The following is a 14906-nucleotide window of genomic DNA, read 5'->3' as shown; positions in this document are numbered from 1 at the left end:
TTCGAATAACTTGAGTTAGCACTATTCTCTTACTATTCTATTCTTATTTGCTATTCTCAAATAGTAGCTATTTTCGCTATTCTAGAGTGCATCCAAACACACTGAATGGTATAGGCAGGTTTCATTTCATTAATTTTTTGTAATATTTTACTTGTCTTACATGTTTTCATGTGTGTCTTTACCACTAGTTCTTAAACAATGAAGGATTCAATTATAGCAACGGATACGAACTCTAAATCTAAATCTTAAGATAGAAAGCAATGAAAAATACATATCAATATGAGTTTAGGCACGGGACGCATCGTATGCAGATATTTTGAACGACTTAATTTGTACCGGATCAAGAATCATGTTGAAAAATCCTGCAATCCGGCCCATATTTCTTTCCGCCTTCTCATTTTCTAAACATATCTGTTAACCATTTGGGCTATAATTAAAATGGGCTCTAAAATGGGCACTTATTTTTGGAGAAAAAATGGATACAGGTGAGCAGCTGCACGTCTCACCGAAAGACCAGAAACACCCTTCCTTCTTTGAGGTTAAGACTTACGAATAATAACCTTCCAAATAATTGCTTCTTCATTCTCTTAGAAAAGAAACAAAGAATTACGGCGTGTAATTAATTTTAGAGTGAGTCTATGGTACTATGCATATTACGATTCGGCCTGTAATACGGTTCAATATTCGACTTTTCAAAATCCTAACGGTCGATCCGAACCATTCATCTTGTTCTCCATGTTAATATGTGTTTGGAGATCAAATTTTACATTTTTTGAAATTTTTTTTACTATTTTTTAGATTTATTGAAAATCACTGTTTTTGGATGGTCCAGAATTTTCAGATCAAGTGATTTTCTAAATATCTAAAAAAATAGTAAAAAATTTTTTAAAAATGTAAAATTTGGTCTCCAAACACATATTAATATGGAGAACAAGATGAACTGTTCGGATCGACCGTTAGGATTTTGAAAACTCGAATATTGAGCCGTAGCACGGACCAACCCGTGATATGCATAGTACCATAGACTCACTCTTAATTTTATACATTGATTGAAAAAAGAAATCAAAATGATATCATACTATGAAAAAATTTAAAGAATTTTTGTATAGTAACAAAGTAACGATGCGTGTTAGCACGGTTATTAAAGTACGTAGTCAAACGGACGATATGTGAGGTAATAAGATTACAAATTTCACACTATGTAACATAAAAAAAAAAAAAAAAAAAAAAGTTGTGCCATAAAATGCGAAATATTTATATTTTTGACTGAGACGTTAATATTGTTAGTGTTTCGAGACTTGGCGAAACGCTTGTAATGCTAGGTTTTTTTAACATGTTTCATACTGATAAAACTCTATTTCAAAAATTCTAATATGATGAAATCTTAGTAATAAAAATAATTTTTATTTGTTGCCACAATTTTATTTTTTGATATTACATATTAAAAAAAAAAAAAAACGGCAGTCACATTCTTCTCGTTTCTACTTTAATGAAAACACAATAAAGAGGCATTAATCGGAAGTTTTTTAGTTAGCATTTAAACAAATTAAAATTTAGAATTAGCATGATTTTTTTTTATTAAAATCGGAACTTAACAGAAATCCAAATTAAATTCGCATGTCTCTTTGAACAGACATGCAAACTAAATCTACGTACTTTAAAAGAGATACAGTCTTAATATACATATACATATTTGTTTGCATTAATCGGAAGTTAGTCAATAAAAGTTTTACTTTGAACTTTCAGAGTTAGTCACCACTGGAGGCACTTTCTTTGCATATGTCCTAAGGCATTTTCTTCTTCTTCTTTTTTTTCTTTTTGTTCATCCACCAAATGGAGACGAGCGGGTCCATAGTCCCAGAGGGGCAGCTACCTCTTAGATTTTGAGTTTTAGTGGAGATCTATCAATACCGACTTATTTTTCTCTCCCTAAAAATTGAAAGAAATTTGTTTAATTTTAATTGGTAATTAGAATTATAACTTATGTATCAAAAAATTACAAGTCAAGGCATTGGAAAATATAAGTTAATTTTTTTTAATAAAATACTCAATTAGTTAATGGATTTAAATCTGATTAACTATTTAAATCCGATTCGATATTTTTTTGCTCTCCTGATAAAAAACTTGAATTCGCCCCAAAATGGAGGCATGCTTCTGAAAACAAAACAAAAAGGATATGCGGTTTTAGTTTTTGTATCTCTCAAAACACATAAGCAAACTAAATTTGCGTATTCATTAAGAGGCGCACAGATATAATATGCATACCGATCTTTATTGATACGCAAACTAAATCTGCGTTCTTGCTAAGTTCTGACTTTTTTTTTCATTGTCATGTTAACTCTGAATTTAAAAAAAAAAAATTAGGTGCTAACTAAAAAAGTTCGACCCTCCTGCTCTCCTCTCCCGATGTGCAAAATTCGTCATAGGCCTGACAAATTTGGTGCATTGATTCAGATCCGACGGTCCAAAATAAGATCTATTTCTTACATTCCGTACGATTTGAGGTGCCTTTTCCTTTTCCTTTCCTTTTCGTCTCATTTTTAAGGTGTCCGTTCATTACTTTTAACCGTTCCCGTAAAATGATATAAACCACTAATAAAGTTGTGGTGATCGTAATGTTCAGTGAAAATACAAAATTATTGTGGCCATGGATGCTAAAATGGCCCACCATATCTTTCTTCTATTGTAGCCAGTGGTTCCAACAGCTCGATCAACCGTACTCTCCTTGAAATGAATGCTCATTTTCTAAGAAAAAACATTAATCCTTTTAAAATTCCATAAGAAGCATTGTGACACAATCTTATTTGAATGGTTTCTAATTATCAATTTTGGGCAGTTCAGATTAATTCAACCCACCAGATTCATGTATTAATTGTTTTTTTTTTTCCATTTATTATTGGCATTAATTGTCCATACGAAACAACACATTTAGTGGTTGCCTGCTTTCTTTTAAAGTTAGATGTGATATTCTCACGTTTACTTTTTATGCTATTCATGTCTTAAATAGAATTTCAAATTTGTTCGTCCAATTTAAAACGGGTGAACAAATTCAGATAAAAATTTCGCTAATCGTTAATTTGTGATATGAATTTTAATATTACTCACATAGTAAGGAAAGGGGACTAACTAGGGCTGTAACCGAATCAAACCAAATTGAACTTATCTCAGTTTGAGTTTGAATAAGATTTGAATCGAACTGGTTTGATTTGTTTCGAATCAAACTAATTTCAAATCGAATTAATTGCGAACTACAAATTTTTCGAATCGAAGTAAATCGAATTACGAACTACAAATTTTATTGGCAGCCATAGTTAGACCGATAATTTATGCATTAGTTTTTTTCTCGCGGAACAAAATTCATACGGTTTTATTTATCTTTCACGAATTCACACTAATGAATTATGAGCCAATTCAAGATTTCCTTACCTTTTATGTTGTTGGATTGATTAAAATCACGGCATGGACTTAGTCAAATGAAACTTATTTCATTGTTAATTTGTTACGTTGTTAAAATATTTTTCTATTATAAGTTATCATTATATTAACAATTTTGAGCTGTGATATAAGTTTGATTCCTGCATTATTAAAGATTAATGGTTGAATTCATTAGTTGCATTATTTGAGATTCGAACCTAAATAGTTCGCAAATCAATTTCGAACGAATTATACCCAGTTTGAGTTTGATTTGAATAAGATTCGAACCAAACATATTTGATTTGTTTCAGAACGAACTAATTTCAAATCGAATTAAACTCAAATCAAACTCAAATCGAATTACGAACTACGAATTTTTTTGCCACTCCTAGGACTAGCACATCCTTAGAAATGTTTGCACTTTTTAACCTTTAAATTTTTAATTTTATAAAAGATATTGTTTATCAATTCTCTTTATAAAATAAAATTACATGACATTTATTCATCTAGATTCTCTATTTCAATTTTCTAGTTCCATTCCTCATTACTTACTCATTTTAAATTAGATAGACCGAACATAAGTAAGTTACAATCATGCATTTTTTTAATTAAGAAGCTGATTAAGTGTGTACAATAACAATATTTTTGTTAAAAACTTGTTAAAAAAATTAAATACAATTGACTTTGTATTAACGCTAGTACGAAAATGTTAAAAGTACTATATTTATGTTGAAAATAAATGAAATGAAATAATGAATACTTCTAGAGATAAACACAAAACAGATGTAAAATGAACTCCTCTCTATGAATGCGTTCATATTCTAGTGAATTCTCCAATTCTTTGACATCCGTATCCCACCAGTTCCAGATATCGCCTTCAGTAAAATTAGCTTCGAGGTGACCGATTGAAATTCGGTGTCTATTTAGATGCAGGAATCTGTTTTGAATTTTGTTCTCTGAAATTGAAGTTGCTTTCCCTATCCCTTTCTATATAATTAATGGGGTCTTTGTCTATAATAAAATATTATTATTTACACTTGCTTGTAATAAGCGCATCCACAAATAACACAGTAGATTTTCAGCAAAAGAAAAAAGATATATACAACAAAAAACATTATGTTGTTAAGTAAAACTGTAGAAGTTATCTTACCGTTTCTTTTGAGAGGTCCATTTTAACTGTACCGCACATGTACAGGATAATTTTATTGTGATCTCCGGTTGAGGGCGTGGCCTATTTTGCACCAGTTTGTAATCCAATAATATTGCCTGTCAAATCTTCAAATTATGTCTTTTTGTAATTTTTCTATCATAATTTTGTCAAAACTAAATAAATACCGTTTCATATAAATATTATTTTGTGGATCTGATTCCAATCTGGAATTGTTTTTTGGGTAAAAAAATGTCTCGTATATAAAATTTAATTTGGTTTCAATAAGTGATGTTAAACTTTTTATATGAATTATTAAAAATCTTTAAATTTTGTACTTAAGACATTTTTTTATATATAATTTTTTTAATAAAGGATATATATTTCGGCCATTTTTATTAATACCCTTAAAAAAAGATTTTTTTTTAAAACTGCCCTGCATTAGGGTTTTTTTCAAAACTACCCCGACCGTCCAACCCATGGGCGGCCCATCCTCCTAGCATACCGCCCCTCTGCTGAGTGGTTCTCTTTCTCTCTCTTTTTAGAGAACTTAATATTTTCATTTAAATAAAGTTTAGTTTTTTATTTATTTATGGTGTATGCCAAAAAATAAGACATTTGATATATTTATGAGTGATGTCGTAACTTTTTTATAACTTTGATTTGTCAGTTGGATATCACAAGTATAAAGATAACACTAATTAAGGACTTAGCTTTGATTCAAAAATTTCTAAACTCAGACAGCTTGTTGATATTTCAAAAAATTTGATTAAATGATGTTTTGGAGTTTTGATCTTCTTCTCTTTATTTTTGGTACTAAAACAGTAATGTAGAGCTACTAATGTATGTTCAAACCTCAAATTAGATCTCTATACATACACAAAGCACTCTAGACTGACCTCTGATATGGTACCAAGTCCAAACTCAGCAGCCAAGCACTAAGCAAAGTCCACTGGTATAGTGCAATACACTAAAAATATAAAATTTGACCTCTGCTGGTAAATCAGCAAATCTGGACCGATAGGACCAAATTGAAAAAGTGATTACACTAGAATGTAGAGCATTCAAAAATACACAGAATTGACATAAATTTCAATTTATTTGGATTTTTCTACAGTTAGTTATGAATTTCAAGTTCAGCTTTCGAAAAAACTTTAAACAGCCATAACTTTGGCTAGGAAAGTCAGATTTGCGCGTATGACCACTTTTTGGAAAGAGAGGGATGAGACGGATCCGAATATTGCCTAGGGATCAGCCTCGGGCATTTGAAGCATCAGAATTTAAAAAAAACATCATTTAGTGCCTCAAAAATTCAGTTTAAGTTTTCGTTCAACGGTAGACGTACAACGATCGGTATTTTGTTTAGTCAAAAGCCTAAGAGATTATTCAAGAATTATCCATATAATTATTTTAAAATACATTTACTATTTATTGTGTTCGTTTGCCTATCTCCGATCAAATATTATATGCTGACAATAATCAAATAATTCAATTATTCTTTTAAAAAAAAGTTGACATCATTGAGGCAATCTAACCATATTTTCTTGTGTGTATTTGAATAAAATAAATTATTAAGAATCAAGGTCAAGTCATTAATTAGTGTTATCTTTAAACTTGTGATATACAACTGACAAATTAAATCAAAGTCATAAATATATCACTCATAAATATTAAATCAAAGTCCTTAATTACGACATCTCACTCATAAATATATCAAATGTCTTATTTTTTGGCATACACCCTAAAGAAAAAAAATAAACTTTATTTAAATGAAAATATTAAGATCTCTAAAAAAAAGACACAAAGAGAGAGAGAACCAATTAGCAGCTACTGCCAATTTTTCAAAACGAGAGAGAGAGAGAGAACCGCCTAGTAGAGGGGCAGTCTGGTCTCTAGTGGACCGCTCCTGCCCCAGGTGATCTGCTAGGAGGGTGGGCCGCCTGTGGGTCGGACGGTCGGACGATCAGGACAGTTTTGAAAAAAAAAACCGAATACGAGAACAGTTTTAAAAAAAAATCTTTTTTTAGGGTATTAATAAAAATGGCCGCATATATTTCAAGTAGTAAAAAAATAGTATATGTATGAACCTCAAACTATTTTCTATTTATGTGCACCTTTTACGTAAAGGTTGGAGGTCAAACCATCCAACTATTTAATATCCACAAATAATTATCTTTTTTTCTGGATTTTGAACGTGCAACCTTCTACATAACAAGCATTGTCTTTGCCATTAGATTAAAAAAAAATAAAAAAAAACTGTTTCTCAGAACTTATGCTAGTTATATGGACTTTTCATGTTATAATTTTGTAAATATTAAAAAGCAAAATTGTTTTTTGACATCCTGGCAGAGGCTGACCAGGGGAAAAAGCAAAATTGTTATATCATTTAATTGAATAAAATTAAAAACAAACAACAGCCATATTGAACGGTTTTGTCAAAACTAAGAACCAATCATTATTTTGGATTACTTTTTTTCAAGTCAAAATCGTAAATCCATCTAACATATATAATTTTTAATACAATTTCTTCAGGTTGTACAAAACAAAACAAGCAATAATTCTAAACTAAATAATCTAAAATACCTATTTTATTATGTTTGTCAGTTTGTCTCATATTTATATATCGACAAAGTTCATATACATAGATAATATAAATAAAACTAAACTAAAATAGTCAAGCATTAACTGAGAAATTATATCCAAATCATTATCCAATTTTATCATATCACAAAGATACTAATATCTTGTTTGGATGGAGAGTAGAGGAAGGGATAGGAGGTGAAAATAAGAAGGAATGGAATGGAATAAAAATGAAGATTAACATAATTAATTTTTTCATGTTTGAATAATTAATGAGAGAAAATAAATTTAACTGTTCTTCACGTCTTATTTTTTATTGATAATTAATGAAAAATTCAGTAGCTGTTGTTTGTGACTAAGAAACGTTGAAAAATATAGAGTTGAGCATTTGTGTCATTTTCTTGAAAATATTTACAGCAAATTTTTTTCATTCAGTACACCTCAAATCGAGAGAGAAATCGATTCTATTAATTACAAGCATGCACAGTAAAATATTTTCCCTCATGTACCATTTACCTCCAACATAATTTTGTCAACCAATTACGATACAAGAGAAATTTTTTTTTTTTTCTCTCCAATCCATCCCTTCCTCCACTTTCCATCCAAACAAGGTGTAACAAAACTTGGCAGTTAGCGTATGCTCCAATCAAATTAAATTGAGATTATTGATTTTTCATGAAGCTTGTTTTCCGTACTATATATACTAAAACAAACTAAATTTAAATTTGGTCCACTTTAAGTATTTGGCGAGTGTCTGATGAATATGCTAAATTATACCACTTTTATGCATTTACTTTGTGATTAGTTTTACGGATTGAATTCACCATCCTTCTTCCTAAAATAAACCCTTTGGAGTACAACTTGGAGATTTCAAGCGTTCATATTTAAGTACTTCCACAGGTTTCTCTCACAAGTGACAATGCCACATGGCCCCACATCACCCCACAATAGTTACAACTGACAAGGTTTGTCTCCCCCCTTTCCTTTGGATTTTATAGATTTACAACTCAATTTCTAATTACACATACACATTTAATTGTACAACGATAGGTTTCTATAATTCTATTTACTTACGTGATTAAAAGCAAATAATTGTACCCGTACAATTCATATAATTGTAGAGAATTACCTCTTCTCTGTTGCTTCCAATTCCACATAGAAAAGAGGGTAATTTTATGTATACCTCTCAAAAACTACAAAATTACGTATATCTCCCATTTTCATAATATTATATTCACCCATCTAAATTTCAAAAATTCAAAAATTTACAAATTTTACTGTCTTTTCTATTAGAATTCATTTAAAATTTATAAAGTAAATAATAATTTTACCCTTTATTAAGAAAATTTGAGGTATGAGAACTAGCATTTGGTCTAGTGGCAAATGCACATGGTCTCTATGTGAGAAGTCATGAGTTCGAAACTCGAATGAGAGAAATCATTTGTTATAATAACAATGGAGGGTATTAAATAGTTAGATGGCTTGACCTTCAACCTTTACTCAAAAAAAATTTTGAGATCTTGAAATTAGAAGGATAAATGTGACATCATGAATTTTTGAGGCGGAAATGCGAAATTTTAATGTTTTTGAGGGGTACAGTGAAATTCCCCCCCTACAAAAGAAAACCCCAATTCCCTCAATATTTTATTCCAGGAGCTGTACCCAACTTCAGTACACTATTTTACTGTATTTCTCTTGTTCCATGGCACGTAATAACAATTCCCAAGAGGAACCGCTATTACTGAGCGGAAGTTCGAGAAGTGCGAATTTCTCCGAGAAATCACCATGGTTGCCATCTCTCGCCAAATGGACCCTCAAATTTCTCATGTGGGTTATACTTATAATTTGGGTTTGTGCAATTTTCTTCTATTGCATTGGAAGGGAGGTGTTGCAAATATGGGTCACGGCTACTCAAGGAACCATCTTTGGCATCACCGGTATATATGTGTTAATATTTTCTTTTACTTTAATTAACAAATTCGCATGCGTAGTTTTTTAGATAAAATCTAGCTTCATTAGTTAATTTAAGTTGGCGCAGATATTCATATTCTGATATCATACCCAAATACTGAGGTAGCAGCCATATACCAGTAATTATTTTTTATATCAATTCCTTGTGTTTGCTTATTTGAGGCTCAATGTGATCATTTTTATTAAGGTGTAAAAGCAAGCTTCAGGTACAAATTATTTTACACCCGGATGATACGTACTACAGATTTTATATCAATTGTATTTATTTTGTTTGTGTTGAGATTTTCAGGTAGCATATTTCTCGGCTTCAGTGCCCCAATTCTGATAATTGCATTTCTGGCCTTCATCTATGTCTCTGCCTTTCCCGGAGATGATTTCGAGTACAAAATTTATTTCCTTTTTTTTTTCAAACTATTACAATTGTAATGCTTCAAAAATTATTCTCAGATTTTACCGCCAATTCATATCTAGTCAGTGGCAGATTTAGTGTTAGTAAAATGGTGGGTCAATTGACCCCCATTCATTTTCAAAATTTCTGTGATTATACATGATTTTCTATATAGTTTATAGTAGAATGCTACGGAGACCGTAAACTTGACTCCCATACACACCATGAAAATTTTATGTGGTTGACCCACCAATATATTTTTGACCCATAGCATGAAAGTCTGACTCCACTCCTGATCTAGTACTGACAATTATAAAAATATCTATATTTTGGAATCCTCATATGGCACGGTATTTATCTTTAATTTTAACACGGTTTTATTGCTTAACAGGAAAAAGAAATCAAAATTTCCTCGGTTTCAACTCTGGACATTTCCAGTCTTGGTTGACGGGCCATTTGGGGTGGTTTCCGCCGCAGAATTTATTGGAATTGCGCTTTTTATTGTCTACATTTTGTGGGCAATGACTTATTATACTGTTGAAACCACTGAACTTCTTTCGAAATTCTCCATTCCTTTGATGGAGAAAAGGTACTCCCTTAATTAATTTATAATACTATCATTCACCATAGGCATGCCTTATTCGTCCTTTCATATACTATCATTTCACAGTACTATGAGGATTTACTATAACATCTTGTCATGAGGTGATTTGCTCGGGTGTTTTATCTGTGAGGTCTTTTGTCTGAATTTACCATACATATGTTATATAATCCTTATGTGAAATATGAAGATAGAACATAATTTGCTACTATTTCGGTGGTAGTAATGTTGTGTACTCAGTTGTTTTCCTAGGATTATTTTTGGAAATTTCCATCCGTAATTTTAACAGATTTGTGAAGGAGAATCAATATGGTTTTATCATTAAAACATTTCAATTGAACACAGTTATCTGATGCTGGAAGTGATTGGTCTTCGGTTAGGCTCGATTGGTTTATTCTGCATGATATTCCTATTCCTTCCGGTTGCAAGAGGCTCTATTCTTCTTCGCCTGATCGACATCCCATTTGAGCATGCCACGCGATATCATGTCTGGCTTGGTCACCTCACCATGTTTTTGTTTACATTGCATGGCCTTTCTTATATGATTTCTTGGGATTTACAAGGCATCTATTGTGAAAAAGTTAGTATGATATTTAAAACCTGTTAGCTCTTTCATTTCCATCTTTATTTGAATATAAAAAATATATACAGGTTTATTAGAAATAAAAAAAATATTTATCAGAAAATAGAGAAGGCGGAATTACCATCACAATGTAAAAATGATATAACTACTTATCGCACAAATTGTCTCAAAGAAATTGCAAATTTTCTACTTTGGCCCCTCAAGTTACATGCTATTTCAGAAGTTCTAGACAATATCCTATGCAAACTCAGAATTCAATTATTTTATTTGTGCCATTACGTAAATTTTCTAACAAACCCAAATTATCTTACATATAGATGCTAGAATGGAAAGATATTGGAGTGGCAAATCTCCCAGGTGTAATCAGCCTATTAGCCGGCCTCTTAATGTGGGTTACATCTCTACACCCTGTCAGAAAGAAGCAATTCGAGCTATTTTTCTACACGCACCAACTCTACGTGATTTTTGTCGTATTTTTGGCACTGCATGTTGGGGATTTTATTTTTAGCATCAGTGCTGGTGCAGTTTTTCTCTTTATGCTTGACAGGTTTCTGAGGTTTTGTCAATCAAGAACTAAGGTTGATCTTGTATCGGCCTCATGCCGGCCGTGTGGTACAGTTGAGTTGACCTTCTCAAAACCCGCAAGTAAGAGTAATTTTTCTTTCATCATGTTTGCCACATTTGTTTTATTTATTTTTAATTTATTTAAGGACAATTTCATGCATCTGTAGAGCATGATAAACACTCTAAATTTACAAAAAAATGGGAAAAAAAAATTATGCTGAAGTTTATATCATTTTCTTTTGAAAATATTCCATATGAACCTAGAATCATAAACAGTATTCACAACAACAATCCCATTTGCTGATAAAACTATGATCATAATACTCTTTATGTTCAGGAAAAATTGCAATTAAATTTCATTATTGGTCTATTGGGTATGTTTTTGAGAAACTGTTGATGTAATATTTCTCATGTTGTAGGGGTTAAATTTATTGATTAATTGTGATGTCCTACATGATTTACTTTTGCAGATCTACACTATAATGCTCTCAGCTTTATTTTTGTTCAAGTGCGCGAATTATCATGGCTCCAATGGCATCCATTTAGTGTGTCATCAAGTCCCTTGGATGGTAGACACCACATTTCAGTTCTTATCAAGGTGCTCGGTTCATGGACTGGTAAATTGCGTGATATTATCACCGACTATCCTAATCAGTCAAAAGATGGGTCCGATATTCCACCTGGCAAGATCACTGCCTCTGTAGAGGGACCTTACGGGCATGAGTCACCATACCACTTGATGTAAGCCACTTAATCAGTTTGTCTTTACTTATAGTGTATACTGTGCGCTATGTACCAGACATTGTATGAGTCATGGTACCAACTTGATTTACCTACATACCATAAGTGCTGTGTACTTTATTTTTTTTGGACATTTCTATTAACTAATTGTTTACAAAAAACTTGGTTATTATGACTTAATCACTGTTCATTACCAATCTATATTAATTGATCGATCTATATAATTTCCTTCACAGGTACGAAAATCTTATATTAGTTGCAGGGGGTATTGGAATATCTCCATTCTTGGCCATTTTGAGTGACATTTTACACAGAGTACAGGAAGAAAAACCATGTCTGCCCAAAAATATTTTGGTAATTTGGGCCGTAAAGAAATCACATGAATTGTCTCTTCTCTCAGCGGTGGATGCACAATCAAGTTGCCCCTCGTTCTCTGAAAGATTAGATCTTGATATTCAAACTTTTGTAACACAACAATCGGAGCCTTCATTGGTAAATAAAAACTGATATATTTACTTAATTTACTGTGATTTTGCCTATTTCTTATGAGCTAGATATGTGACACCGAATCAGTTTTACTTTATGCATTTATCAAAAACCAAATCTGCCAAAAGAATATTTTACTTACCTAAAAAAGCATTCAGGGACCAGTCTGGTACCAAGTGCTATTCAGTACAGTGGCATAATCTGGTATTGATATATCCTGCATAATTCCTTACTGTTATTGCATCTTTTTTATTTTGTTCATATGACCAAGCAATGGGAATCAATATTTCCAAATTTCCTAATTAAAATTCAAAATTCCCAAATTCTTTCTTGGAATCAATATTTTGTGTAACTACTTACCATTTATTTTGTAATACTTACATAGGAGGAGGGTAAAATCGAACAAACACTAAGTTTCCCTTCAATTTTCATGAAAAACGGGAGCCGCATGTCATGCTTGGTCGGGACGGGAAATAATCTTTTTGCAGGTCTCTATGTGGTTATATCCACTCTTGGATTCATCGCATTATTCGGCATTGTCCAAGTGTATTACATCGAGAAATTTGGCATATACCAGTGGTGGTACCGGGGGCTATTGTTCACTGCATCCATGGTAGCAGGAGTGGTGTTTTTTGGTGGTATTGTTATTATTTTGTGGCATTTCTTTGAAGAGAGAAGGGCAAAAATGGAAAATTGGGGAGGTGGTGATGAAACAACTGATGATGTCGTTGAACCAGTGTTAAATTGTGAGATGGGTCAGAGAGATCTGGCAAGTGTGCAAACTGTTCACTATGGACGTAGACCTAATTTTGAAGGTAATATTTTCTTCTTCGAAAATAAAATTTCATGATTGGATCAATGCCTTTTCAACCTCCTAATATCATGCACATCCAATGAAACAAGAAATATCCCATATAATTTTACAGTGATATGTATATCATGTATATCTTCTTAGTTCATTCTAAGATTTTTTTTTCCTTTCAAAAATCACTGTCAAGAATAATGACAAAACCCGTTGGGTAACTCAAGTTATTAATTATTATATTTTTTTTTGCAGAATTATTTACAACCTTCTCAGATAAAGTTGGAAGTGCTGATATCGGAGTGCTAGTGTGCGGGCCCCCAGGCCTCCAGTGCAGCCTTGCAAAAGAATGCCGGTCGCAGAACCTCAAGAGAGGAAGAAAGAATCATGCAGTATTCCATTTCCATAGCCACAGCTTTGATCTTTAAATTAATTATGGTAATTTACCAATTGTACAGTTAAATTAATTATGGTAATTTACCAGTTGTATAGTTATCTGCTGTCTCATATGTCTATAATACATTAATACTAGTTGTATAGCTTTGATCTTTTAAGGTGCATGTGGATAAATCTAAACTTTCCAATAGCTTCCTGATCATGTATCGTGGATAATTAATAATGAACGTATATATATAGGTCAAGTTATCTGCTCTAAGATAATTTAGTACTTAATTTTTTTGAAATTTGTTTGCTTTATGTACTCTCAAAGAGCTTCATCCACAATGTCAGCCTTTATCTGCAAGGTTTTATTTATCCAAGTAAACATCAAAAAGCAGAGAGCATAGAAATCAGTAACATGGACGAGCTTTTGACATATTGAAACAGGAAGCAGGTATAAATGTATAATTAAAAAAAGAGAAGGGTTCAAATGCCTCCATCGTGCCTTCATTTTTTAAAACTTAAATAACTCAAAGTTTAAAACTTAAATGTTAAAATAAAACCGTTAGATGTAATTTATATTATTTTCTTTATGTATCCATAAAAAATTATCACATTTTGATTTTGCTTTTATGTTAATCAATAAGTTAAAAAATCAATGTCTAGAAATTATCCACATTAGTATACATTTTTACAAGTTCAAGATGATAGCCAAAACAAAGTTGAAATGTCATAATTTTTTACATGTGCATAGATAAAATGTAGTTCATATTCAAGGTTTTTTTTTTTAATTTTAAGACTTAAATTTTGAGTTATCAAAGTTTTTAAAAATGGAGACATGATGGAGGCACAAAAAATAGAGGCATTTGAACCCTTTTCATACAATATATATAGAGAGGTTGGCTAATATTAAATCGATTGTTCCTGAGGTACCGTGTAACTAAGTCGTTTTTCAATTTTCAAAGTCAAAAAGTTGATCCGAACCGTTAAATGTGATATCTATATTAAAATGTGATTAGAGATCAAATTTTACATTTTACTGAGCTTTTTTTACTATTTATTAAGCTACTTTGAAAATCACTGATCCAACGGTGGCTTAACAAAACAATAAAATTAGAAGTCACTGTTGGATCAGCGATTTTCAAAGTGCCTTCATAAATAGTAAAAATAATTCCGAAAAATATAAAATTTAATCTACAAGCACGTTTTAATATAGAGATTACTTGAACAGTTCGGATCAACATTTTGAAC

The 14906-nt window shown here is 31.6% G+C and overlaps 1 protein-coding gene across 2 annotated transcripts; it reads left to right on the top strand.

The window, feature by feature from the left end:
• Positions 1-8759: 8759 nt before the first annotated feature.
• On the top strand, positions 8760-13863 carry LOC144566894 (ferric reduction oxidase 6-like). Of its 2 annotated transcripts, XM_078316934.1 has the most exons (10): positions 8761-9078; positions 9402-9492; positions 9892-10089; positions 10447-10681; positions 11002-11329; positions 11719-11989; positions 12226-12481; positions 12861-13290; positions 13533-13699; positions 13734-13863. In XM_078316934.1, exons 1-10 carry the CDS (start codon positions 8844-8846, stop codon positions 13737-13739), a joined length of 2217 nt encoding a protein of 738 aa, XP_078173060.1. In that variant the 5' UTR covers positions 8761-8843; the 3' UTR covers positions 13740-13863. The 2 variants fall into 2 exon arrangements, with proteins under 2 accessions (XP_078173059.1, XP_078173060.1); XM_078316933.1 differs by having other exon boundaries at positions 8760-9078; positions 13533-13863.
• Positions 13864-14906: the final 1043 nt, after the last annotated feature.

This window comes from Carex rostrata, chromosome 15, assembly GCF_964058835.1.
Source record: "Carex rostrata chromosome 15, lpCarRost1.2, whole genome shotgun sequence".
Taxonomy (NCBI): Eukaryota; Viridiplantae; Streptophyta; class Magnoliopsida; order Poales; family Cyperaceae; genus Carex; species Carex rostrata.
This window is presented reverse-complemented; position numbering and strand designations above follow the sequence as displayed.